The sequence below is a fragment of the Oncorhynchus mykiss genome, chromosome 23 (genome assembly GCF_013265735.2).
Source record: "Oncorhynchus mykiss isolate Arlee chromosome 23, USDA_OmykA_1.1, whole genome shotgun sequence".
NCBI lineage: Eukaryota > Metazoa > Chordata > Actinopteri > Salmoniformes > Salmonidae > Oncorhynchus > Oncorhynchus mykiss.
Window position 1 is genome coordinate 30,482,841 of NC_048587.1, and position 26,368 is coordinate 30,509,208.

The 26,368-nt window shown below is 40.1% G+C and overlaps 1 protein-coding gene across 4 annotated transcripts in view; it reads right to left on the reverse strand.

Annotated features, from left to right (window-relative positions):
• LOC110502559 (attractin-like protein 1) overlaps window positions 1–21,197 on the reverse strand; it is a 349,969-nt gene extending 328,772 nt beyond the window's left edge. For all 4 annotated transcript variants that reach the window (XM_036960140.1, XM_021580677.2, XM_036960141.1 and 1 more), the window contains exon 1: window positions 20,149–21,197. In XM_036960140.1, coding sequence (XP_036816035.1) covers window positions 20,149–20,390 — 242 coding nt within the window. In that variant the 5' untranslated portion in view covers window positions 20,391–21,197. The remainder of the gene's footprint in view (window positions 1–20,148) is intronic.
• Window positions 21,198–26,368: the final 5,171 nt, after the last annotated feature.

The following is a 26,368-nucleotide window of genomic DNA, read 5'->3' on the forward strand; positions in this document are numbered from 1 at the left end:
GTGCTAACATAATTGCAAAAGGGGTTTCTAATGGTCAATTAGCTTTTTAAAATGATAAACTTGGATCAGTTAACACAACGTGCCATTGGAAAACAGGAGTGATGGTTGCTGATAATGGGCCTCTGTACACCTATGTAAATATTCCATTTAAAAAATCTGCTGTATCCAGCTACAATAGTCATTTACAAGATGAACAATGTCTACACTGTATTTGTGATCAATTTGTTGTTATTTTAATAGACAAAAAATATAGCTTTCCTTTCAAAAACAAGGAAATGTCTAAGTGACCTCAAACTTTTGAACGGTAGTGTACATCTCAAAAGACTGAAATATAACAAAGGAGTTTGACATAGAAATACCAGATTTTCTGAAATTAAAAAACATATCATATTTATTAATTATGAAATATATTAATAACGTTCCACCCATAAGGCCACTAGAGGGCACTCAGTCATTCAACTACAGGAAAGGGCTACCTCACTCTCTGGACAGATGGCCATCCAGCTCTCCCCCACCCCACCCTTCAAACACACAGCTCAGCTTAACACAGTGGCAATTTCAGTTCACTGTGCACAAAAAAATACCCACTATCAGCTGCGTCATCACTGTACCACGCCTGAGGCTTAAAACATGCATAACGGTAATCACAACACACACACACACACACATACACACACACACACACACACACATTGTGTATGAGAAACACATGTTTGGTGATGTAAGAGGTCACTCCTGTGTTCTCAGACAACTAAAATATGTAGGATACGCCTGTGAGAACTAGACAGAACTAGACTCCTACGCCTGCTCTCCCTAAAGTATGCACATGAACACCAGGACAGCCATTGCCCATCAACCATTTCACAGAGGTTTGGGAAACATTAACTGTTCCTAGGACAGGCAAGCCATTTCTACAGTAGATCTGGTCAGACATTTAGGTTTGTTTCAAATGAAATGTGTCTATTTTCATTTACTTCATTGTGGATGCCATTGGGAGAGACGATTATCTTGATCCACAGGGATCAAAAACCAAAATGGCTATATTTATATCAGACATGCTCTTTAATATCATGCCGTTTTACAGGTAATCCTGGAGGGGCGAACCAGGTGTTTGTGGTTTAGATGTTGAGTCTCCAGTATCTCAGTCATCAAATTGTTCAGTCCACCACATCATAGCCGTGTCTAAATGACCACAAGGGAACTCTGTTTGTAATGTCATGAGCATTGTACAAGAACAACATTAAATTCAGTATATTCACGTATTTATAAGACACGCACAGCAGCCCGATACAATACAGTGCATTTATGAAATGTGGTCTAGTGGAAGGAGCTCTGAGGGGCTTGTCAGTAGACCAGGGAGTAGAAGAGCAGCCCATTATCATTTAGAAGTCTCAGAGGTCTGTATGAATCTAGAAAGGCCCTAACTGTGTTAATATTCAGAGGCCACATCCTGATGTGGTGCGAGCAGGGTCATGTGCGATGTTCTTGTACTATTTACGTGCACACTCCCTGTACAGTAGTTATTTTGTGCAGGGATGTTTCTCACCACCTCGCCTGTATACAGTATGTGACACCATTTTCAGAAAACCCCCAGAGGGTTTGGATGCTGAGGAAACTGAGAGGCTGTGTAAAAAGAAGTGCTTGATGTTCTTTGCTCTATAAATACAGAGTGTCGTGTTCTCAAAACAACTTTTACAATCCCTCCTCTCAGAGCTGTTCAGGCTGTCCGTGCAGGAAAGAAGGCCTTCATGTTTTGGATACTTCACCCCTCCTTGGCTACATATGCATGAGGTCTCTAGCAGTTTTCACACTCTGATCTGTTTCCAAATTCCACGTCCCGAGCTAAGTTAGAGAAGCACATCAGGACTGGAGGGACTGAGGAGGAACAAATGCAAATAGAGTAGATAAGGGGGGATGCAGCAACGAATACAGATTGTAATATCCGTTTCGTTTTGGCTATTTACATCACAGAGATTCTATGGTGCTCCTCAGAGCTTACAACAACTTCTAGAAATGCAGATAAGAAATGGAGGGAAGGGGATAAGGGAATGGAGAGAGGGGGGCGAGGGAATGGAGAGAGGAAGGGTGAGGGGAAAGTAACAAGCAGACCGGCTATCTAGATTCATTAATTAAGATACTGTGCGTTCCCCCTCACCAGGATGCTCTCTGATTAACATTGTGTCCATATATCTTTATGATTCTCATATTCTTGTCAAAAAGGAATTTGATTTCTGTGGGAATGATGTTATAATTAGGCAAGTACAGCTAATATAGAGATGTATAACTACTTGAATCTTCCCTTCGGAGTTCAGTGTTCCGAGTTCAACGGCTTGTACAATGTTTGATAAATTCAGTGCACGTGACACCACCAAGTGCTGCTTGACAAATAAATGAACTAAATGAATGCACTCAGCATGTTTGTAGTGAGATGAGATTCAGGAAAAAAAATCTAATTAGGAAAGTCTTGAAAAGGCAAGTTTAAACGACCAGAGGCCTAGAATCCCCCATATCAGAAGTTTCCTTTGAAAGATCATAATATTATTATCCCTCGCTAAGTGCACAATGTACTGCAGATTCACTAGAGGAAAAGGAAACACATTTACTGGTTCTGTAGCAATTATGTATTTTCAAACTATACCACTTTAAAAATATGAGCAATAGGTTTTTGGTGAAACTAGCCGTTTGATCACCAAGGTAGAGTCAAGAAAGAAAGAGAAAAAGAGAGAGAAAAAGAAGAGATTAGATAAAAGGAGAGAAAAGTAAAGTGTGTAAAGAGTATAGGCCAACATGGGCCAAGCAGGAGGCAATCACCTCAAATATATGTCCACTCGTAAACCTCACATTTTCCTACAGTTGAAGTCGGACGATTACATACACTTAGGCTGGAGTCATTAAAACTTGTTTTTCAACCACTCCACCAATATCTTGTTAACAAACTATAGTTTTGGCAAGTCGGTTAGGGCATCTACTTTGTGCATGACACAAGTAATTTTTCCAACAATTGTTTACAGACAGATTATTTCACTTATAATTCACTGTATCACAATTCCAGTGGGTCAGAAGTATACATACACTAAGTTGACTGTTCCTGTAAATAGCTTGCAAAATTACAGAAAATTATGTCATGGCTTTAGAAGCTTCTGATAGGCTAATTGACATAATTTGAGTAAGTTGGAGGTGTACCTGTGGATGTATTTCAAAGCCTACCTTCAAACTCAGTGCATCATGGGAAAATCAATAGAAATCAGCCAGGACCTCAGAAAACAATTGTCGACCTCCACAAGTCTGGTTCATCCTTGGGAGCAATTTCCAAACGCCTGAAGGTACCACATTCATCTGAACAAACAATAGTTTGCAAGTATAAACACCATGGGACCACGCAGCCATCATACCGCTCAGGAAGGAGACGCGTTCTGTCTCCTAGAGGTGAACGTACTTTGGTGCGAAAATTGCAAATCAATCCCAGAACAACAGCAAAGGACCTTGTGAAGATGCTGGAGGAAACAGGTGCAAAACTATCTATATCCACAGTTAAACGAGTCCTATATCGACATAACCTGAAAGGTTCAGCAAGGAAGAAGCCACTGCTCTAAAACCGCCATAAAAAGCCAGAATACGGTTTGCAACTGCACATGGGGACAAAGATCATACTTTTTGGAGAAATGTCCTCTGGTCTCATAAAACAAAAATAGAACTGTTTGGCCATAATGACCATCGCTATGTTTGGAGGAAAAGGGGGGAGGCTTGCAGGCCGAAGAACACCATCCCAACCATGAAGCACGGGGTGGCAGCATCATGTTGTGGGGGTACTTTGCTGCAGGAGGGACTGGTGCACTTCACAAAATGGCACCATGAGGTAGGAACATTGTGTGGTTATATTGAAGCAACATCTCAAGACATCAGTCTTGGTCGCAAATGGGTCTTCCAAACGAACAATGACCCCAAGCACACTTCCAAAGTTGTGGCAAAATGGCTTAAATATAACAAAGTCAAGGTATTGGAGTGGTTATCACAAAGCCCTGACCTCAATCCTATAGAAAATGTGTGGGCAGAACTGAAAAAGCGTGTGCGAGCAAGGAGGCCTACAAACCTGACTCAGTTACACCAGCTCTGTCAGTAGGAATGGGCCAAAATTCACCCAACTTATTGTGGGAAGCTTGTGGAAGGCTAACCGAAACATTTGACCCAAGTTATACAATTTAAAGGCAATGCTACCAAATACTAATTGAGTGCATGTAAACTTCTGACCCACTGGGAATGTGATGAAAGAAATAAAAGCTGAAATAAATCATTCTCTATACTGTTATTCTGACATTTCACATTCTTAAAATAAAGTGGTGATCCTAACTGACCTAAAACAGGGGATTTTTACTAGGATTAAATGTCAGGAATTGTGAAAAACTGAGTTTAAATGTATTTGGCTACGGTGTGTGTAAACTTCCAACTTCAACTGTATAAGAGGACAGAGAATAAAATAACAAAAGTGCTTCATTGCCAGATGTGCAAAACTGGCAGAGACAATTTTTTTTTGTCCTGCATTCAAAACAATACATAAACTTAATTTGACCTCTTTATCAGGCTGTAAGAGTATGAGCTAGCATTTTTTAAATTTAGGATGCCAGCGAGTGCTCGTAGCCTGAATTTTGTTTTTGGCAGCATCTCGGTTGAAACTGTGTTTGTTTGTGGAAATAATTAATGGATGGGTTAGCTGCAAGTTGCAAGATCTGTCTGGCTCTGTTTGCAGCATCCAGCCTGTGGGACAGTCAGACAGTCACACTCAGGGAAACAAACTAGAGAGGGCTGCAGTGCCATGAAAAGCACAGATATCAAAATCAATAGACAAAACAAAGCAAGATGTTTCCACTCTGATAACTCACATATTTTACTGATTACAATAGAACCACTCTAACGTCAAGCACAGTCAATGTAAGGATGAACCACATGTTTTTTTTTCATGCATCTGTCTGTCTCTCATTGATTGACACTTAAGCTTTTATGAACCTCACACAGCATCTGTGCAGTTCCAACTTCCCTATTTGCCACTGATAATGAACTTGTTGTAATCCACTAAACGATTTGATTCACCCTAATGAATCAGATGCTCTCGGAAATCCCAGAACAAAAATATTGCATTATTGCGTCAGAAGATGTTACGTGCGTCTGTCCAATAGAGATTCCCCCAGAGAGGAACTGTACACTTGCCATTTCTGACATTAAAATCTGGAGATTTACAAAACAAACAAAAAAACTTTAATACAGACAGCGTGGACATAAAATCAGCCAGGGCAAATGTAAGGACAAACCATTTTTGGTTGAGAGCATAAACAAACTCAATGGTTTGAATGGGATGAAATGACCAGCTTTCATCTGGATATAGATGGTGGCACTTCATTAAATCAATGTGCTGCCTAGAATCCCTCTTCAGCGCCCCACACTCAGGTTAGATTCAGTTCCCATTCTCACATGACTTGGCATTACCCTCCACAAACAGTACTAGTCCCACATAAAACTGGACCAGTGACCCCTAAATCCTAAAAGATTGAGGTAAAGAGCATCCTCTGCTGAAAATGGATTACATTTAAATTAGATTTAGATTACTCAAATTAGTTGTCCTTAGATAATAAATGGTTGGTATTTAGAAATATGACAGTAATTACAGTTATTTCACAGTAGTTTCAAGGTACATAATGCAAATAGGCCTAAGTAACATTACAGCACTAAAATAGTTCCACAATTTTTTCAATAATTTTTTAAAATGTATTACAGCAAATACCTTAATTCATTGTAACCACATCATCTGCCTGGGCCGTTTAATTTTAAATATCAAATGTGCTGTCATTTGCATCCTGATGATAGACATGCACCCAATCAAATTCTATTCAGCAAGATCTGACAAGTGTGACCCAGTAGTGTCTACCCTTTCTTTTAAATAGTGAGTCCAGGGGACGATGACAAATGGTCCAAATGTGAAAGTTGCTGGATGATGCAAAGGTGCTGATTCCCTCAACTCCTCACATTAGGCCAATACAGGCCATCAATCAAGGCCTGTACTAAAGGAAAAATCTGCAGACCCTCCCCTAAGCCAACTCTACACTCAGGGATGGTTGATCAATGTTCATAATCAAATAAGCCTACATATTCACTATTTCCAATCACGTTGACCAGTTTTAAGAGGCTTTCACACTCAATCTGCCAGCAATAAGTAATGTGTTCATTATCAATCACAGCACTTTACGTGTGAGTAGGAATTTACTATTTTCCACTCTATACAGGTAGTCAGCCATGAACCACGGGACACACTCTTTTCACACCATTTCGCCCGGTGGTCGGTGCTATACGCCACGGTGGGCGTAGATTTCAGCACGCATACGAGTACACAAAGTGTTGAGAACGAGACGAGCACTTGCTCATGTCCAGATCATGGAATCTACTCAACACACCGCTAAGCCATAGAGTACAGATTGGCTAAACCGAACTACAGTAATGGATGTTACTGTTTCACCAAAGAGCCACAAAGTAGAAGTAAACAAATGTAATCACTGAATTCAACTTATGTTATTTCATACTGCCACAGAATAGAAAGAAGCTAAACAAATGATTGTGTATTTGAATTTCGCATTGTTTAAAGTTGATATCATTCACGCAGAGTAATGAGACTGGGTGTGTAAGTATGCCTCCAGGATAATATGGTAAAGTTGGTCTCATGTATAGGCCCTTGAGCAAATAACTAAGACCAAGGACACCGATTAGATTCATCGTTTTTTAAAGGTCCAATGCAGCCATTTTTTTTAATTTATCTCAATATCAAATCATTTCTGGGTAACAATTAAGTACCTTTTGTCAAAAATACCTGATGGTTCAGAACCTTTAAGGGAAACATGGGAAACAGATCTAAAAGGAAGAAATTGAGGAGAACCATTGGTTACAGATATGAAAATGCTCATACCTGCTCCTACAACCAAAGACATAAAATACTGCAATTTAAGATAATTCATAGGGCTTACTACACTCCTACCAGAATGCATGTAATGCACACAGAAATGTCACATCTCGTTGGGAGATGCAAAAAGCACAAAGGAACCCTATTACATATGACGTGGTCCTGTGACAAATTGACACCATTTTGGGATAATGTATGTGCGATTTCTTCATTGTGTCTTTGAACCTCTAATCACCCATCTCCACGATTATGCCTTTTGAGAAATATACAGTGCCGTCAGAAAGTAATCATACCCATTGACTTATTCCACATTTCGTTGTGTTACAGCCTGAATTCAAAATTGATTATATATTATATTTTCTCACCCATCTACACACAATACCCCATTACAACGAAGTGAAAATATGTTTTTAGAAATTGTAGCAAATGTCTTGAAAATACAGCTGTGAGTTTTTCTGGGTACGTTTCTAAGAGCTTTGAACACTTTGATTGTACAATATTTACAGATTTTTTTATTTTTTTATTATTCAAGCTCTGTCATGTTGGTTGCTGATCATTGCTACACAGACATTTTCAAGTCCTGCCATTGATTTTCAAGCCGATTTAAGTCGAAGCCGTTATTATGCCACTCAGGAAAATGTAATGTTGTCTTGGTAAACAACTCCAGTGCATATTTGGCCATGTTTTAGGTTATTGTCCTGCTAAAAGGTTAATGTGTCTCCCAGTGTCTGTTGGAAAGCAGACTGAACCAGGTTTTCCTGTAGGACTTTGCCTGTGCTTAGCTCTGTTCCGTTTTTTTTTGGAAAACCTCCCTAGTCTTTGTGGATCAATCTGTGATTGAAATTCAATGCTCGACTGAGGGACCTGACAGATATTTAATGCAGGTGAAGTAGTCATTCAAAAATCATGTTAAACACTATTATTATACAACAACATTTGGAAAACGTCAACGGGTGTGAATACTTTCTGAAGGCACTGTAGATATTGATGATCAATATCAGAGAACGTTTTGTAATCTACTGTAGGTCTAATTGCTGCAACAACAAAAAATATATAGCCATCAATTGGGGTGACAGGTAGGTTAGAGCGTTTGGCCAGTAACCGAAAGGTTGCTAGATTGAATCCTCGAGCTGACAAGGTTAAAAAAAAATGTCCTGCCCCTGAACAAGTCAGTTAACCCACTGTTCCCCGGTAAGCTGTCACTGTAAATAAGAATTGGTTCTGAACTGACCAAAATTATTTGTTCACTACATGACCAAAAGTATGTGGACACCTGCTCGCCGAACATCTCATTCCAAAATCATGGGCATTAATATGGAGTTGGTCTCTCATTTGCTGCTATAACAACCTCCACTCTTCTGGGAAGGCTTTCCACTAGATGTTGGAACATTGCTGCAGGGACTTGCTTCCATTCAGCCACAAGAGCATTAGTGAGGTCGGGCACTGATGTTGGGCGATTAGGCCTGGCTCGCAGTCGGCATTCCAATTCATCCCAAAGATGTTCAATGGGGTTGAGATCAGGGCTCTGTGCAGGCCAGTCAAGCTCTTCCAAACCGATCTCAAACCGACCATGCTGAAACAGGAAAGGGACTTTCCAAAACTGTTGCCACAAAGTTAGAAGCACAGAATCGTCTAGAATGTCATTGTATGCTGTAGCGTTAAGATTTCCCTTCATTGGAACTAAGGGGCCTAGCCCGAGCTATGAAAAACAGACCCATACCATTAATCCTCCTCCACCAAATTTTACAGTTGCCACTATGCATTCAGGCAGGTAGAGTTCTCCTGGCATCCACCAAACCCAGATTTGTACGTCGGACATCCAGATGGTGAAGCGTGATTCATCACTCCAGAGAACATGTTTCCACTGCTGCAGAGTCCCAATGGCAGCGAGCTTTACACCACTCCAGCAAATGCTTGGCATTGCACATGGTGATCTTACACGGAACCCAAACCGGCTGTGAGCGTGCGCCATCGTGCATAAATGTATTTTGTTCCCCCACACCAAAAGCGATCACGACACGCAGGTTAAAATATCAAAACAAACTCTGAACCAATTATATTAATTTGGGGACAGGTTCGAAAAGCTTTAAACATGTATGGCAATTTAGCTAGCTAGCTTGCACTTGCTATCAAATTTGTCCTATTTAGCTAGCTTGCTGTTGCTAGCTAATTTGTCCTGGGATATAAACATTCAGTTGTTATTTTACTTGAAATGCACAAGTTCCTGTACTCCACCAATTAATCCACACATAAAACGGTCAACCGACTCGTTTCTAGTCCTCTCTCCTCCTTCCTGGCTTTTTCTTCTCTTGACTTTATAGTGTGATTGGCAACTTTCATAAATTAGGTGTATTACCGCCACCGACCTATTTCTTCTTTCAGTCACTCACATGGATATAACCAATGAGGAGATGACAAGTGGGTACCTGCTTCTATAAACCAATGAGGAGATGGGAGAGGCAGGACTTGCAGCACAATCTGCATCAGAAATAGAACTGACTTCTATTTAAGTCCTTGGCAAAGCAGACGCTCGTTGGTTTGCAGTGTGGGTGCAATAATTGAATAATATAGATTTCTACATTTATTTTTGCAATGCTCGCGCTCGCGCACACAACGCGATTGGTGTAGTCAGCCTGTTAGACTTGTGTGCTGCTAATCGGCAATGGAAACCCATTTCATGAAGCTCCCGACGAACAGTTATTGTGCTGACTTTGCTTCCAGAGGCAGTTTGGAACTCGGTAGTGAGTGTTGCAACCAAGGACAGACGATTTTTACGCTTTACGTCTTTTCATACACTAAAAGGGCATTATCATTATTTTCATAATTTCACAGTATTATTCCAACCTCATAGTGTGGAAATATAAAAACACAGGAAATCTAGTTTGACTGCACCGGGCCTTTAACCTCTCTTGGGTAGAGGGCAGTATTTTGTCATCCGGATGAAAGCTTGCCCAAAGTAAACTGCCTGTTACTCAGGCACAGAAGCGAGGATATGCATATAAAACACTCTAAAGTTTCTAAAACTGTTAAAATAATGTCTGTGAGTATAACAGAACTGATTTGGCAGGCGAAACCCCGATGACAAACCATCCAGGGGGGAAATAATTTGAGGTCATATAATTTTCCAATTGTTTTCTATGGGATACCCTTATTAGGAACCTGGTTGCAGTTCCAATGGCTTCCACTAGATGTCAACAGTCTTTAGAAAATGTTCTATGTTTTTCTTTTGAGAAATTAAGAAGTAGTCCTATTCATTGTAAGTGTCACTCCAGGTGGACTCTACTGTTTTGGTACACGTGAACAGGAGCGCGCTCCACGTTGTTTTTATCCGGTATTAGAAACAGTTTTTTCCGTCTTAACTTGTATCGATTATTTATGTTTTAGGGTACCTGAGGTTGGATTAGGGCCTGGCCGCAGGATTTCAGGTATGGATGTGAGTGTCTTGTTGTTTTACTCGCTTATATAGCCTTTGATCATCTAGGCACGCTCCAAACATCGAAACATTGTTGCAACCAGTGGTGGGAAAAGTACTAATTGTCATACTTGAGTAAAAGTAAAGATACCCTAATATAAAATGACTCAAGTAGTGTTGTTTGAAGTGTTGTTTGAAATGTTTAGACTACGTTTAGACTACGTTTACAGGTAACTTATTAGATAGTTTGTAGGCATGTTGGGCGAGTTGAAACCGGTGTATTTCTGAATCAAACGCTCCAAATAAATTGACATTTTTGGGACATAAAGAAGGACATTATCGAACAAAAGGACCATTTGTGATGTTTCTGGGATATTTTGGAGTGCCAACAGAAGAAGATCTTCAAAGGTAAGGCATTAATTATATCGCTATTTCTGACTTTTGTGTCGCACCTGCCTGGTTGAAAAAAGATTTTCATGTGTTTGTATGCGGGGTGCTGTCCTCAGATAATTGCATGGTGTGCTTTCACCGTAAAGCCTTTTTTAAATCTGATACAGCGACTAGATTAACAAGAAGTTAAGCTTTATTTTGATGTATAACACATACATTTTCAAGAAGGTTAAATATTTGAATTTAGTATTTTTGAATTTCGCACTCTGCAATTTCACCGGATGTTGGCCAGGTGGGACGCTACCGTCCAACCTGCCCATAAGAATTAAAGAAGCCAGAAACACAAATAATTCCTCTGAGTAACCACTTTCCATCCACAGTTTTAATTGCATACAAAAAAACACAACAACTGTGATGGAAACTGGATGAGCTTGATGCTGCTTTCCAAATATTGAGGGTCTTATTCTGGTGACATGATGATCGATGCTTGGCTGCTGTTTAACAAGTAAAAATATTCTTGCTCTTATCCCTAATAATCTCATTATGTAGACTAGCCAACCTGCACTATCTAAGAGTTGTTGGCTAGAGTGCAGGTGCACATTTGCTATTTAATGCACCAGTTTCTGTGACAACTATCAGTAGAGTTGAAAATGCAATGGAAACACATTGAACTTTTTATTTTTTTTATTCGGTACATGAAAGCTTGAAGGGATACTTCAGAATCTTGGCAATGAGACCCTTTATCAACTTCCCCAGAGTCAGATGAACTCGTGGATACCATTTTTATGTCTCTGTGTGCGGTTTGAAGGAAGTTGCTAACTAGCGCTAATAAAATTGCTGACTAGCGTGCTAGCTGATAGCCAATGAATACCATTACTTGTGCTAACTCTAGTTAGCATTGGTTCATCAAACTACCTCTAACTTCTTTCATACTGGACAGAGACATAAAAATTAGAGCCTGACCGATATGGGTTTTTAACCTAACCCTGACCTTAACCCTTAACTATTTTAAACATCAACTTCAATGGGGGTAGGCACGCCATAACGATCCCAGATAGCACAAACCATGACAGTACATTGTGACAAACACAAGCTAACTTCATTACGACAATGTTTTCTTACAGAACCCATGTTCCTTACTGTTATCCAATACAAAATGTATCGGCTATACATTTCAACTGCAAAGGGCATGCACTGATGATTGCAAACATTTATGCAGGCAAATGCTTACCGCACTGGTCACACATTCTAACGTAAGCCAACTCACGTTAGCTACTTATCTCATCATGAATATAAGAACATGGGGAAAGGGGGATACCCAGTCAGTTGTACAAATTAATGCCTTCAACTGAAATGTAGGAGGTGTGGTGGGCTGCCTTAAATCCACATTCACGTCATCGGCGAACAGTGGGTTAACTTCTTATGGCTGGGGGCAGTATTGAGTAGCTTGGATGAATAAGGTGCCCAGAGGTGCCCAGAGTAAACTGCCTGCTACTCAGTCCCAGTTGCTAATATATGCATATTATTAGTATATTAGGACAGAAAACACTCTGAAGTTTCTAAAACTGTTTGAATGATGTCTGTGAGTATAACAGAACTCATACGGCAGGCAAAAACCTGAAAAAATCCAACCAGGAAGTGGGAAATCTGAAGTTGGTCGTTTTTCAACTCCTTCCCTATTGAAGATACAGTGGGATATTGGTCATGTTGCACTTCTTAAGGCTTCCACCAGATGTCAACAGTCTTTAGAACCTTGTTTGATGCTTCTACTGTGAAGTGGGGCGAATGAGACGGGAATGAGTCAGAGGTCTGCCAGAATGCCTTGAAGATTTATGTTAAAAACATCCTAAAGATTGATTCTATACTTCGTTTGGCATGTTTCTACGGACTGTAACGGAACTTTTGGACTTTTCGTCTGCTCGTGCGTCATTAAGTTGGATTACTGGGCTGAACGCGGTAACAACAAGGAGGAATTTGGACATGATGGACATTATCAAACAAAACAAACATTTATTATGGAACTGGGATTCCTGGGAGTGCATTCTGATGAAGATCATCAAAGGTAAGTGAATATTTATAATGTTATTTCTGACTTCTGTTGACTGCACAATATGGCGGATATCTTTTTGGCTTGTTTGGTCTCTGAGCACCGATTATTGCATGGTTTGCTTTTTCCGTAAAGTTTTTTTGAAATCTGACACAGCGGTTGCATTAAGGAGAAGTGTATCTAAAGTTCTATGTATAACACTTGTATTTTCATCAACATTTATAATGACGTGGCTCTCTGCAAAATTACCAGATGTTTTTGGAACTACTGAACATAACGCGCTAATGTATACTGAGATTTTTTTATATAAATATGAACTTTATCGAACAAAACATACATGTATTGTGTAATATGAGGTCCTATGAGTGTCATCTGATGAGGATCATCAAAGGTTAGTGATTAATTCTCTCTCTATTTCTGATTTTTGTGACTCCTCTCTTTGGCTGGAAAAATGGCTGTGTTTTTCTGTGACTTGGCTCTGACCTAACATAATTGTTTGTGGTGCTTTCACCATAAAGCCTATTTGAAATCAGACACTCTGGTGAGATTAACAAGAAGTGTATCTTTAAAATGGTGTGAAAAATGTGTTTTTATGGAATTTTAACTATGAGATTTCTGTTGTTTTGAACTGGCTGTTGTCATATCGATCCTGTTAGCGGGATCTCAGCCCTAAGAAAATTAACTGCCTTGTCAGCTTGGGGATTGATCCAGCAACCTTTCGGTTACTGGCCCAAAGCTCCTACCCGCCAGGCTACCTGCCGCCCCATTTCTCCTAGCTGAACTTGGCTAGGGCAAAGTGAACATCTGTGCCTCACATACACCCTTAAAAAAAAAACTTTAAAAACGTCCCTCGAGACACCGTAGCCAGTATACACTTCCTCAAAATAGTATGAATTAATCTAACATAACTCAAGAAATTGTCATAAATTTTGACGTTTTTGCCGAGGAAGTCTTAGTCGTCTGCAAAAGCAGACGAAAAATCCCTTGCCGAAGACCAAAACGTGACAATGTCATCATAATATATGCACAAACTGATTTGGATAGAAAGCATGTGGATGCCAAAATGTACCCAGGTTTACCCAAAATCCAGAAACTCCCAAGAGATTCCATACATTGCAACTTGTTTGGGGGAGTTTGCCCTCTCCTCCTCTCTCTCCCTTTAGTGCTGTACTGAAACGGCTGCAAAAAAAAACGAGTCACGTGATGACGTTGCTGGATGTAGGCCTAGCTCCGTTGCCAGCGAAATCATGATTCAGAAGTTCAAAAAAGTGTGGACAAATTCCTTATTTTATTGGAAGCGCCTGGCAGAATGAGTTATTTTTGTCAAAAGTACTATCGGTTTTGGTTCAGTTAATGTGTACTTTTTCACCTAAAACATTTTTATATCATTATTTTATGTCGTTGACTGCCACAGCAGAGGAGATGGGTAGCAACCACATATGTGCGCCCTTGTGGGGGAGACCCTGCTACATGAAATATGTACAGTATATGCCCTTTTATGGAGCTTTGGGGGTGGGGGAGAATACGCGGGTGAGAAACTTGACAGAGTTAGGCATATCGCAGGTAAAGTTAGTTACGCAAAGTTGAAAAAGAGATGGCAGCAAGAGCAAGCTGGTGTTCGGTCCCTGGCTGCACTTTGCACAGGAAATCAAGGGAAGAAGGCACCAAATGTTACTGTTCTCCGATAAAAGATACAGAGATGCAGAAGATGGTTAGTAGCAATTTGAAATAGTAAATACGATGTAAATACTCCTGCAGCCAACCTTGCATCACTGCGCGTGTAGCATGCATATGAACGAGGTATGGACTGTGTCCCAATCGACAAGGATGCTGCCTTTTGAGGCAGCTCTTCTAGGCAGGACGTAAATATTGGCCTGTCCCAATCGCAAAGTACCTTAAAATGCTGCCTTCTAAGGTGCCTTCTTTCGGGCGATTATGAAGGCAGCATCCCATGTATCCTTCGCTAGGAAGGCTATTCCATAATACTTTGCAAAATAATGACGGACCGAAGTCCCCGCTTGGGAGAAAAAGAATGAGGAGAACTTCGCAAAATGTAACTATAAAGTTATTTATTCACCAAATTATGTTAAAATGTTCAACAAATTACTCTCATATGATGTTTATCAGCCCATTGCCAAACTAGCTAGCTAGCTAACACGTTGGATGTGATAGCTAGCTAACGTTAGTAGGCAAACTATCGTCTTGCTTATCGGCTGCTTAGAGATGAACAACTAAACAAACGAGGCCTAATCGTAGATTCAGCAATGTGTAAATTACAATGTGTTTTTATATCATGAAGTAATGAAATTGCTAGCCAGCTAAAGACATGTAGCAAATATTTTTTCCCCATTTGTTTTAAAGGAAAGAAGTGGGAAACCTGATCACATTGCACTCCATTGCATTGGCTTGGCAGGAGAAAACAGTTCTGCCCAACTAAATTTTTTAACAGACAGCTGTGTTCTGTTCATTCTAGCCTTGCTAGCCAGCCAAGTTATTTGTTTATTCTGTTGATGAGTCTGTTTAGCTAGCTTGCTAACTAGCTGCATGCAGTGTCTGTTTACCTAACTTTAGGTTTGGTGTTACTAATTAAAATTAGAGGCTGAGTTATTTTACTCTTCTGTAAACAACTGAACAAGCCTAAAAATATGCAAAACTGTTAACAAAAAGATTGGACCAATAGCAGAGGTTAATTTCATGCCCCTTGTCTCTGCTTGAAGGACATATCACCCAGACAACCTGCAGCTGTAAAGAACTTGTTGGGAACCTCCCAGCCACTAGGATAGTCACCATATCCCAGGTTCTTATTATGGAGTGTGCAACATCACAGTGTTATATAGAAATAGATTCACCCATGTTATTGTTTATCATGCAGATTTGTCAGGACATTGTAACTTATGAAGCTCATTCTTCCTATTCAGATGTGATTTTCTGTCCCAGGGGATTGCACTGTGTGCAAGTCTTCCATGTACTGAACAAGTTTATGAATGTTGGAGGTTTATCTACTTAAAATGTCCCTCACTTGGGAATTACCTATTTTGTACAATGGACTTTATTTTAAGGACTCATGCATAGATACAGGAAAACCAATAAAAGTGTTAATATTTATTCAAAATGACAAGTGTTGATGTCTCCATGTTTCTGGTTTTGAAGTTTGGGCATCTGGTGCCTGCAGTTCATCTGTCTAATCCCCTGCAAGGAGATTGAAATGCATTAATAATATTACAATACTGTATTAATTTAATTGAATATATACAGTACCAGTCAAAAGTTTGGACACACCTACTCACTCAAGTGTTTTTCTTTAGTTTAACTATTTTCAACATTGTAGAATAATAGTGAAGACATCAAAACTATGAAATAACACATACGGAATCATGTAGTAACCAAAAAAGTGATAAACAAATCAAAAAATATTTTATATTCGAGATTCTTCAAAGTAGCCACCCTTTGCCTTATTGACAGCTTTGCACACTCTTGACATTCTCTCAACCAGCTTTGTGAGAGTAAACTGGAATGCATTTCAATTAACAGGTGTGCCTTGAATGAGTAGAAACTGAAACACTGGAATGAGTAGTTGTGTCCAAACGTTTGACTGGCACTGTATATGTTTGATATGCATTTATATAATTATATTGGACATGTTATCCTTCATCACATGCCAGTATTTGTAGCCAATGCATTTAGCTTACATTAGGATGAAGTAGCCTAGGCCGCCTTATCTAGTTAGACTGCATCATATCACCTTTCAATATCAGTTATCAACTAATATGAAACCATGTTATCCTGAACATCAGTGTAAGAGAGATAGACACTGTAACCTTACATTGCAGAATAGAATATCCCCAAAATAATGGTGTTAAATAAAACATAGGCTATAGAGTTTTGGGCTAATGTGAAAACATGGACCCACTAACGATCCCGCTCATAGAGGTTTACGATAAGCGATCATTCAATAACGTTTGGCTACTTACTCATTAGATAACTGTCCATTTGGCCCAACTGGAACAGGGGTGCGTCTCCCATTCGTTTTTGGAATACAGATTTTTTTTTTCAGAACACCAGAGTTTGTTGGCAGCAAAATCCCAGTGGTCGCAAAAGCAAACTAACTGCTCCTCATCATCATCCTCCATTTTTGTAAGAATTGTAGTCACGTATTCGAATTCTCCACAGCACAAACATTCCTCCTTTGAGGAATTGGAGCGCAATTGCCACAACTGCATGACCAGTCGGTCTTGATCCTGGGGATGGGTTGGATCTGTGGTACAGCTACTGCTGCGTCTTAGGTGGCAAGAGCAGCAGCGGACATCTGAAGCTTAATTTGCCTCAATTCTTCACCCGAATACTCAGGCTCAAATAAATACGGTTCGATCTGTGCACCTCCAGTTGTTTTCTTCATCACTCATGAGTATGTCATAGTCAGACATATTTGTAGGTTGTTTGATTCATTTGTATAACTAACGTGTAACGCTGTCTTCACTTGTCCGCCAAAGAAAATGTGCATCTTTGGATAAGGGCATAACGTGCAGTTTCTACGTAGAAGGGATTCCCCTGAGAGCACACATGTGCAGTTGTTAACCATCTCCGCTGCTGTGGCAGTCAGCTTCATAAAATAATGATATAAAATCATCTCAAATGTTTTAGGTGAAAAAGTACACATTTCTTGACTCAAAGAATTGAGGCAAGAATTAAGCGTCAGTATAGAGACAAAGTAGAGTCGCAATTCAACGGCTCAGAAACAAGACATATGTGGCAGGGTCTACAGTCAATCATGGATTACAAAAAGAAAACCAGCCCGGTCGTGGACAACGACGTCTTGCTCCCAGAAAAACTAAACAACTTCTTTGCTTGCTTTGAGGACAATACAGTGCCACTGACACGGCCTGCTACCAAAACCTGCGGGCTCTCCTTCACCGCAGCCAATGTGAGTAAAACATTTAAACGTGTTAACAATAGCAAGGCTGCCGGCCCAGACGGCATCCCTAGCCGTGTCCTCAGAGCATTCGTAGACCAGTTGGCTGGAGTGTTCACGGACATATTCAATCAATCCCTATCCCAGTCTGCTCTTCCCACATACTTCAAAAGGGCCACCATTGTTCCTGTTCCCAAGAAAGCTAAGGTAACTGAGCTAAACGACTATTGCCCCATAGCACTCAATTCAGTCGTCATGAAGTGCTTTGAGAGACTAGTCAAGGATCATATCACCTCCACCCTACCTGACACTCTAGACCCACTCCAATTTGCTTACCGCCCCAATAGGTCCACAGACGACGCAATCGTAATCACACTGCACACTGCCCTAACCCATCTGGACAAGAGGAATACCTATGCAAGAATGCTGTTCATCGATTACAGCTCAGCATTTAACACCAAAGTACCCTCCAAACTCGTCATCAAGCTCGAGACCCTGGGTCTCGACCCTGCCCTGTGCAACTGGGTCCTGGACTTTCTGACAGGCCATCCCCAGGTGGTGAGGGTAGGTAACAACATCTCCACCCCGCTGATCCTCAACACTGGGGCCCCACAAGGATGCGTTCTCAGCCCTGTACTCCGTGTTCACCCATGACTGCGTGGCCATGCACGCCTCCAACTCAGTCATCAAGTTTTCAGACGACACTACAGTGGTAGGCTTGATTACCAACAACAACGAGACAGCTACAGGGAGGAAGTGAGGGCCCTCGGAGTGTGGTGTCAGTAAAATAACCTCACACTCAACGTCAACAAAACAAAGGAGATGATTGTGGACTTCAGGAAACAGCAGAGGGAGCACCCCCCTTTCCACATCGACGGGACAGTAGTTGAGAAGGTGGAAAGTTTTAAGTTCCTCGGCGTACACATCACGGACAAACTGAAATGGTCCAGCCACACAGACAGCGTGGTAGTTTATAAGGTAGTTGTTGTGAAATTGTTAGATTACTTGTTGGATATTACTGCACAGTCGGAACTAGAAGCACAAGCATTTCGCTACACTCACATTAACATCTGCTAACCATGTGTGTGTGACCAATAAAATTTGATTTGAAATCAGATATTACTTTTGACAAAAGTAGCTCAATAAAACAGTGAATTTGCCCACACTTTCTGAATCATGAATTCACTGTCAGTGTAGCAGAGCTAGGCCTACATCCCACCCCAGAACCAATCAGTCGATATAGTCGAGAACAATCATCAGAAATCACGCGATGTGAATTAGACAGTGGGGCATCGCCTGACCTACTAGTTGGTCAGAAGCTTCAAATCAATGTTTCATATCGTAATTTCCAAGTAGGCTGTAATGATATTTTTTATTGTGCTGTACCTGAAACTAGAAGATCTTCTGATGTCCTTTCCCTTCGTCAAAGGTACGTAATGGATTTTTAAAAGTGTTTTAAACCCGGGATAGCACGCTAATATGACCCCATAGTAGGGATTTTTTTTTTTTTGTGCAATTCGATCTACAGTACATCTACACCACAACTATGAAACATTGATTTGAACTTTCTGACCAACCAACTAATTTCAATTGTATTGGGTGTACATCCGGCAACGTCATGAGTCACGTGACCCATTTATCTTCAACCTAGCTTCAGGCGGCGCCCCACTGTCTGATTCATATCGGTTGATTTCTGATTGTCGTTGACGGTTATAGACTGATTGCAATTGTATTGGGTGTACATACGGCAACGTAACCCGTTTTTTTGGCAGTTGTTTCAGTACAGCACAACAGGGAGAGAACAAACTCCACTGAACTAGTTTCAATGTGTGGAATCACTTGGGAGTTTCTGGACTTTGGGTAAACTTCTCCTTTAAATAGTGTGTCCCAGGAATCACCCTTAGTGGTGTGTGCAACACCTAGATGCATCCAGTTTTCAGGGATACAGTATCTTCAACCTAGCTTCCAGTTTCCCCTGAACTGGACGTGGGGACTGTGCTCAGGCATTTATTTAACGCCTGCTAAGTTAGGTTAGCCATGAAATGACAGCAATTGCAAGCCCCAACCACAAGATCAAAAAAACATGGCTTTATCTGTTGAGTCTACAGGTGACTGCTGCTAGGCCTATTTGATTGGGAAATCGATAAGATTCCCCTGAGATAATTATTTGGACAAAAACCACCCTTGCGGGAAATGTAAAGACTTTATATTGTGGCGTGGCCAGAGAGCAATAACAAAGGAATGCGCCGGGTTATGGAGTCATGGCTCTCGATATTGGTTGAAGATTTTGAAGCATCAGCGGCATACCAATAATTGTCTACTTCAGACCGAGGTTGTAATAATGTCTAGTTGAATTTGTCTTTGAACAAAGGTTACAAAGTAGTCTAGATACAACCAACCAATACTCAATTAGAATGTTACTTTGAAACATTATATTTGTGGATACTTACTTGAATCTTCCCTGACAGTGTTGACACAGGTCTCCAACCCATCCTTGGTCACAGACGCAAGTCCCATTGGTGCATTTCCCAGAGAAGCAATTTTTATCACAGGACTTGGAGACTGATGCTTCGGTGTAAAACACCAAGTACAGCATAAGAAATGCCCCGAAATATATTTGTATGTCCTGGGGTCTCGTATTTGAATATTTAGTCCATGTGCGTCGACGCATTCCGCGGCAGTCCCCACCCATTCTACTTTAGAAACAGGTAAAGGTCTACTTTTCTGGTGAAGACTCCCTTATTCACACTTAAACAGCTGGAGTGACCAACTATACGTCACTTATTGGTAATACATCATTTGTAAACAAAGCATGGGCGTATGCATGGGATAGCCATAAAGTGTAATAATACATACACTCAACGTCCAAATAGGCTTATTTATAGACTATATAAACATAACTCTGAAATCTGAGCATATTGCTAGAGTCATCTCAGGCAACTAACGTTAGAGCATCATCGGACAACGAAGCTTGGAAATTTGCACTGACTTTAATGCACTCCTATTAAACTTTCTTGAACTAATGAATGCACACACCGTTATTCCCTCAGGCTAAGAAGCCATTTTAAAAAACCAAAGAAAATTGTTGTGTATAAGTTGTAGGCCTATTCTAAATGAAGTATTTTCCAAGCAATTTTCAAGTTCGCCATTCTAATGTTTCCAGAAAAACTGGAAGAAAAGAGTTTGTCACAGGATTGATGTTAGTTCTGGATTCCTATTTCCATTGCAAGAGTCGGTTTTGGATGTTGTTCGCTGCGGTGGAGAATGCAGCAACCCGGACAAATAGATCAAGTTGACCGTTCTCCGTTCCGCTTTTTCCCACGTCCAGGTTAGGCGCATTCACCGAAGATAACGAGTTATTTGCATTAAAATCCTTTTAATCCTTGTCAGAGAGAGCGATATTCGCCGATGAATAACAACACGAGTCCCCTTCGTGAAGATGCTCGCACAGCTGGTTTTTCAACGGTGAAACTCCTGGACAAAGCTCCGAGCATGAGCAGTGCAAAATTACGCATTTAAAGAGACAGTAGCTACACGATTCAGCCTGTATGGAGCGATAGTGTTCCTGACGTATAACTGGGAATTACAATACTAGAACTGAAAAAAACCTGCTTATGTTGGGATAAATGTCAGCCATTTTGGTCAGGGAGTTAGTCAACCATGGTTTACCAGTGATGTGATAAGATACTGTGTAAAATAATGTATTTGAATAATTTATCAGCACAGTTTGATAGACAGCTAGCCAGGCAGTTTTAGAGTAATGATTCCAAACATTTTTCAAATGAACTGACAATATGCCAACATTACATTTTAAGCTGCAATATGTAACTTTCTGGGTGAAGACTAATTTCACATAGAAATGTAAGCATTGAAAGCAAGTCTAAGAAGATGTAGATCTGTTCTATGTGCGCTATTTCTATGCTTCCCGTTATTACATTTTGTTTTTGGATCTTTTACTTTCAGTTTTGTACACTAGCTTCAAACAGCTGAAAATACAATATTTCACAGCACAGTGATTTAGATGGTATAATGATTTTCTACACTATACTTGCTTGTTTTGTCACATAAACTGAAATGAGAATTTAAGCAACTAGGAAATGGCAGGGTGATTTCTGCATAGTGTATCTTTAAAAAATGCAGTCAATTCACAGCTGGCTGAAATCTGTTGATGTGATAGGATTTAGACAAGTTGTAAATGCAACAATTACTTATGTTGTATCATATAATAGAACTCACAGCTTTCCAAGAAAACAAAAATGTTGACATTTATGGTCTGTTTACATATATTTTAGAGGCTATATGCAGAAAATGTATGTACAACCCGTATAAACTGTATTTATAATTATATGACAAATTTTAGGTTGACAAATTCTATTGCAACATTTTTTATGTATCACATGCCTACAGGATTATGCCTCTACTGCCATTCATTCTGATTAGACTGGCTTGGATTTCTTCCTGACCTTTATGGCTGCCATTTTCACCTCCATTCTGGAACTTTGTGGGTTTATGACATACCGCTATAGTGATTTAATAGGATCTCTATGGTCCCTATACAGAACCTTACCACAATCACATCACATAATTTTCCCATGGGCAATTTCAAACCATTGTGGCAGAAATGTTTTCCTGTCTTTGTTACTGACCTCAAGTTCCCTTGGCTCTGCTAATATATTTAATCTCAATTTGTTTTAAATGGCACACACTTGACATGAGGCCGGGAAGATGATTGATTATAGATGCTGTTGAACAAGTACAATAACCTACCATGGATTCAGCCTTTTCTACTCGACCAAGAAAATAAGCTATCATTATACAAATGTAACTGGTTTGCCATAAAATTGCCTAGGCCTACATGTGTTGAGTGAGTTTTATAATTATAAATGAAATTTGTTGTTTTGCTTTCAATCGAATTGTCAAGAATCAATATACATTTTTCTTTTTAATTTTCCTCGCGATAGGTCTATGCGACCCAATCAATATTTCTGCATTGACACCAGGGTGAGAAAAATTCTAAGCTGCATAATGGAATTTACCCAAGCAACAAGAATACAAAGCCAGCATAAATGGTTCACTGTGGTATTTGAATAATTTTTCAGAGTTGTAATGAGGATTCAGGTCTGACCTTGTTCATCATCACCTTCAGTAGCATCATCAGTCTAAATGGTCATCATCATTAGGCCCTGTCCTCCATTTGCTATTCTGGGTGATATAATTAAGCTGCTTACACATGCCAATGGTAAAAAGTAACTTATTGCTTTAGTAAAAAAAACATGAGTATTTGTTTCCATAAAATACAAAAGATTAAGATTCTCTTGGGAAATGTTGAAGAGGTCATGTTCCATTTTGTTTGGGGGGGGGATTCACTAAGTGAATGTACTTTGGAGGAGAGGAATGTATCTCTGTTGCTAGAAACAGAGCAACACAGAGATAATTGCATTATATTGCATGTTTATTGCAGGCCCAGAAAAACATTAGAGAGAACTTTGAATTCAATTAATCCCAAAATGTTCTTCTTTGTCCAACAGCTGTGAGTGGGGCTGAAGTAGCATCGGGGAAAAGAGCCATCCTAGCTGGAAAGACCTTGAAGATAGGCTAGTGGCAAAGCCCCCAAAAATTGTAGATACACCTACCCGAGGTATAACAAAACACAACAATGTTTTTTCAAATCTATGATGTCTCTAATTTATTAAATGGATGGTTGTGTAAAAATATTTTACTGCAAAAGTGGTTAAATTGATAGATATTGTGACACACCCTCTAAACTCATGGGCCACATAAACTTATGTTACCCAACATTGCAAGCTCTGAAATAACTAAAAACAAGTAGTCAGTTGTTTGCCATACATACACAAACAATTAGTGTAAGGATATCTTAATTAACCTTAGAAATATAGACCTGTAAACATAGAAATACAATAGGCAGATATATCAACTATGAATATTTATGATGAATGTAAGCTTTACTTTTGGTAGTTGAGGATTAGACAACTTTGTTCGCATTCAGTGCTGTATGGTCCTGTCTGACAAAAATACATAGTTACATGTTTTTTCATGTTGTGGTTATTATAATTGTCTCCAAGAAAAATAAGTAGGCACAAACATTTAAATAAAAATTGTTAGTAACTGCTAGAAGGGAGGGTTGATGGTGAATTAGGCTTAGAAATGACAGTTTTGGGAGATTCAGGATGGCATTGATATTACATTGGAGATTTGCAATTCCTATGACATGCGAAGGCACATTAAGTTGATGGCATTTCTTGTCTAAGAGTCTCAGGTTGTGTTTGTTCATTGTGGTGAACACCTGCCTTATGCGCTTGTCATTATGTGTGGTTGCATCCTCCCCATACACCATAATGTCACCAAGTCAACATACAGTATATTGCAGCTCCAGGGCAGACAGCCAGGATGGTGGACATGATTTTCTAGAATAAGCAATGTGCCAGCACAACCCAAACAGCATAAGAGTGCACCGGAACATACCAATATGCATCACGAATGCACTGAGCCAGTGGAAGCTCATGTTAGATTTAGGCTGCCGTTTTGGATTAGCAATGAATCAAAGCTCACTTCTAAATGATAAGGAGGTGACTTAATAACCCAATCCTGGAGGCACAAGTTATACCACAGTGGGGGCAAGTTGTAATGCTAGGGAGTGGGTGTTCGAGTCCAGGGTTGGATTCTCTTTCCTTTCATTGGAGCCTCAAAGTTGCCTCATTGATCCTCAAAGAGGCTTGTGTCTTAAAATACTTGGTGTTGCCATGCCAAGCACTCTGCTGCCATTTCTATATCCAGACAAAGGTGTTTGAGTGTAATTATGGTGGGCATATTGGATTCCCAACATAATTCAATTACACACAAATTGTCTTGATTATAGGTCATAAGTACAGTCCACAAATCTGAATAATTGTCTCTCATTTAAAACATGTAGAGCGGTTATACAGGTGATTAAACCACAATTGAATGGTATTGTGGCAGCCATATTGGATTGTGGACATCATTATGGACGCCCCCTAACGTAATTGCAAGAGTAGGGGCTGAACACATAAAATCCACAGAGGAACCTTTGACTGGAAAAAAGTACAGTTTTCCGTGTCTGAGTATAGCCACAACATAAAAATAAAATAAAAAAACACGTGTAACTGTTTGTTTTACTGGCAGGACCATCCGGCACTGAAAGATAGCAAATTTGACTTGGAAAGTTATCTATTAATCAGCAACTAAAAAGGTAAGCTTACATTCATCATAAATATCCCTAGATGATATTTCCGCCTATTGTATCTCTGTGTTTACATGTCTGTATTTCCTAGAATGGTGATGAAAAGACAATGGTTTTGTATAAAATTACACAGTGTACACTGATCCTTTCTTTAGACACTGGGCCGAGATAAGAGCATCACATGATGAACAGAACATACATTTCTAGATCATCATCAAAGGGGTATACTACAAAACAGGATCAATGAGTTAGCCAGCTAATTTTGATAATCAACAAGAAATAACGGTTGATTTTCGCATTAATTAAGAAAGCTAAATATACAGTACCAGTCACAAGATTGGACACACCATTCAAGGGTTTTCTTTAGTTTTTGGAGGTGTGTTGGGTCATTGTCCTGTTGAAAACAAATTAAAGTCCCTCACACCATTACACCTCCTCCTCCATGCTTCACAGTGGGAACCACACATGTGGAGGTCATCCATTCACCTACTCCGTATCTCACAAAGAAATGGCGGTTGGAACCAACAAACTCAAATTTGGGCTCATCAGACCAAAGTACAGATTTCCACCGGTATAATGTCCATTGTTCGTGTTTCTTGGCCCAATGAAGTCTTTTCTTATTATTGGTGTCCTTTAGTAGTGGTTTCTTTACAGCAATTCGACCATGAAGGCCTGATTCACACAGTCTCCTCTGAACAGTTGATGTTGAGATATGTCTGTTACTTGAACTCTGTGAAGCATTTATTTGGGCTGCAATTTCTGAGGTTGTTAACACTAATGAACTTATCCTCTGGAGCAGAGGTAACTCTGGGTCTTCCTTTCCTCTGGTGGTCCTCACGAGAGCCAGTTTCATCATAACGCTTTATGGTTTTTGCGACTGCACTTGAAGAAACTTTCAAAGTCCTTGAAATTTTCCGGATTGATTGACATTCATGTCTTAAAGTAATGATGGACTGTCGTTTCTCTTTGCTTATTTGAGCTGTTCTTGCCATAATATGGACTTGGTCTTTCACCAAATAGGGCTATCTTCTGTATACAACCCCTACCTTGTGTGAGGACAAACGCTGGGGACGAGAAGCAGCAACAGGGAGTGAACATTTAAAGAATTACGGACATGAAACAGAATGCGGACAGCGTCTGGACAAGGGAAACGGAAACAACAACAATACTGATACAGGGAACACATGGGGAAAGGCAATCAACAAATTAAAGGAGTCCAGGTGAGTTCAATGAAGCACTGCTGCGTGTTATGGTGACCGGTGATGAAGCGCAGGTGCGTATAATGATAGTGAGATGTGTATGTAATGAAGGCAGTCTGGCACCCTTGAGTGCCGGAGAGGCAGAGCGGGAACAGGCGTGACACCTTGTCACAACACAACTGATTGGCTCAAATGCATTAAGAAGGAATGTCACGCCTGTTCTCGCTCTGCGCCAGGCTACCCTGCATTACG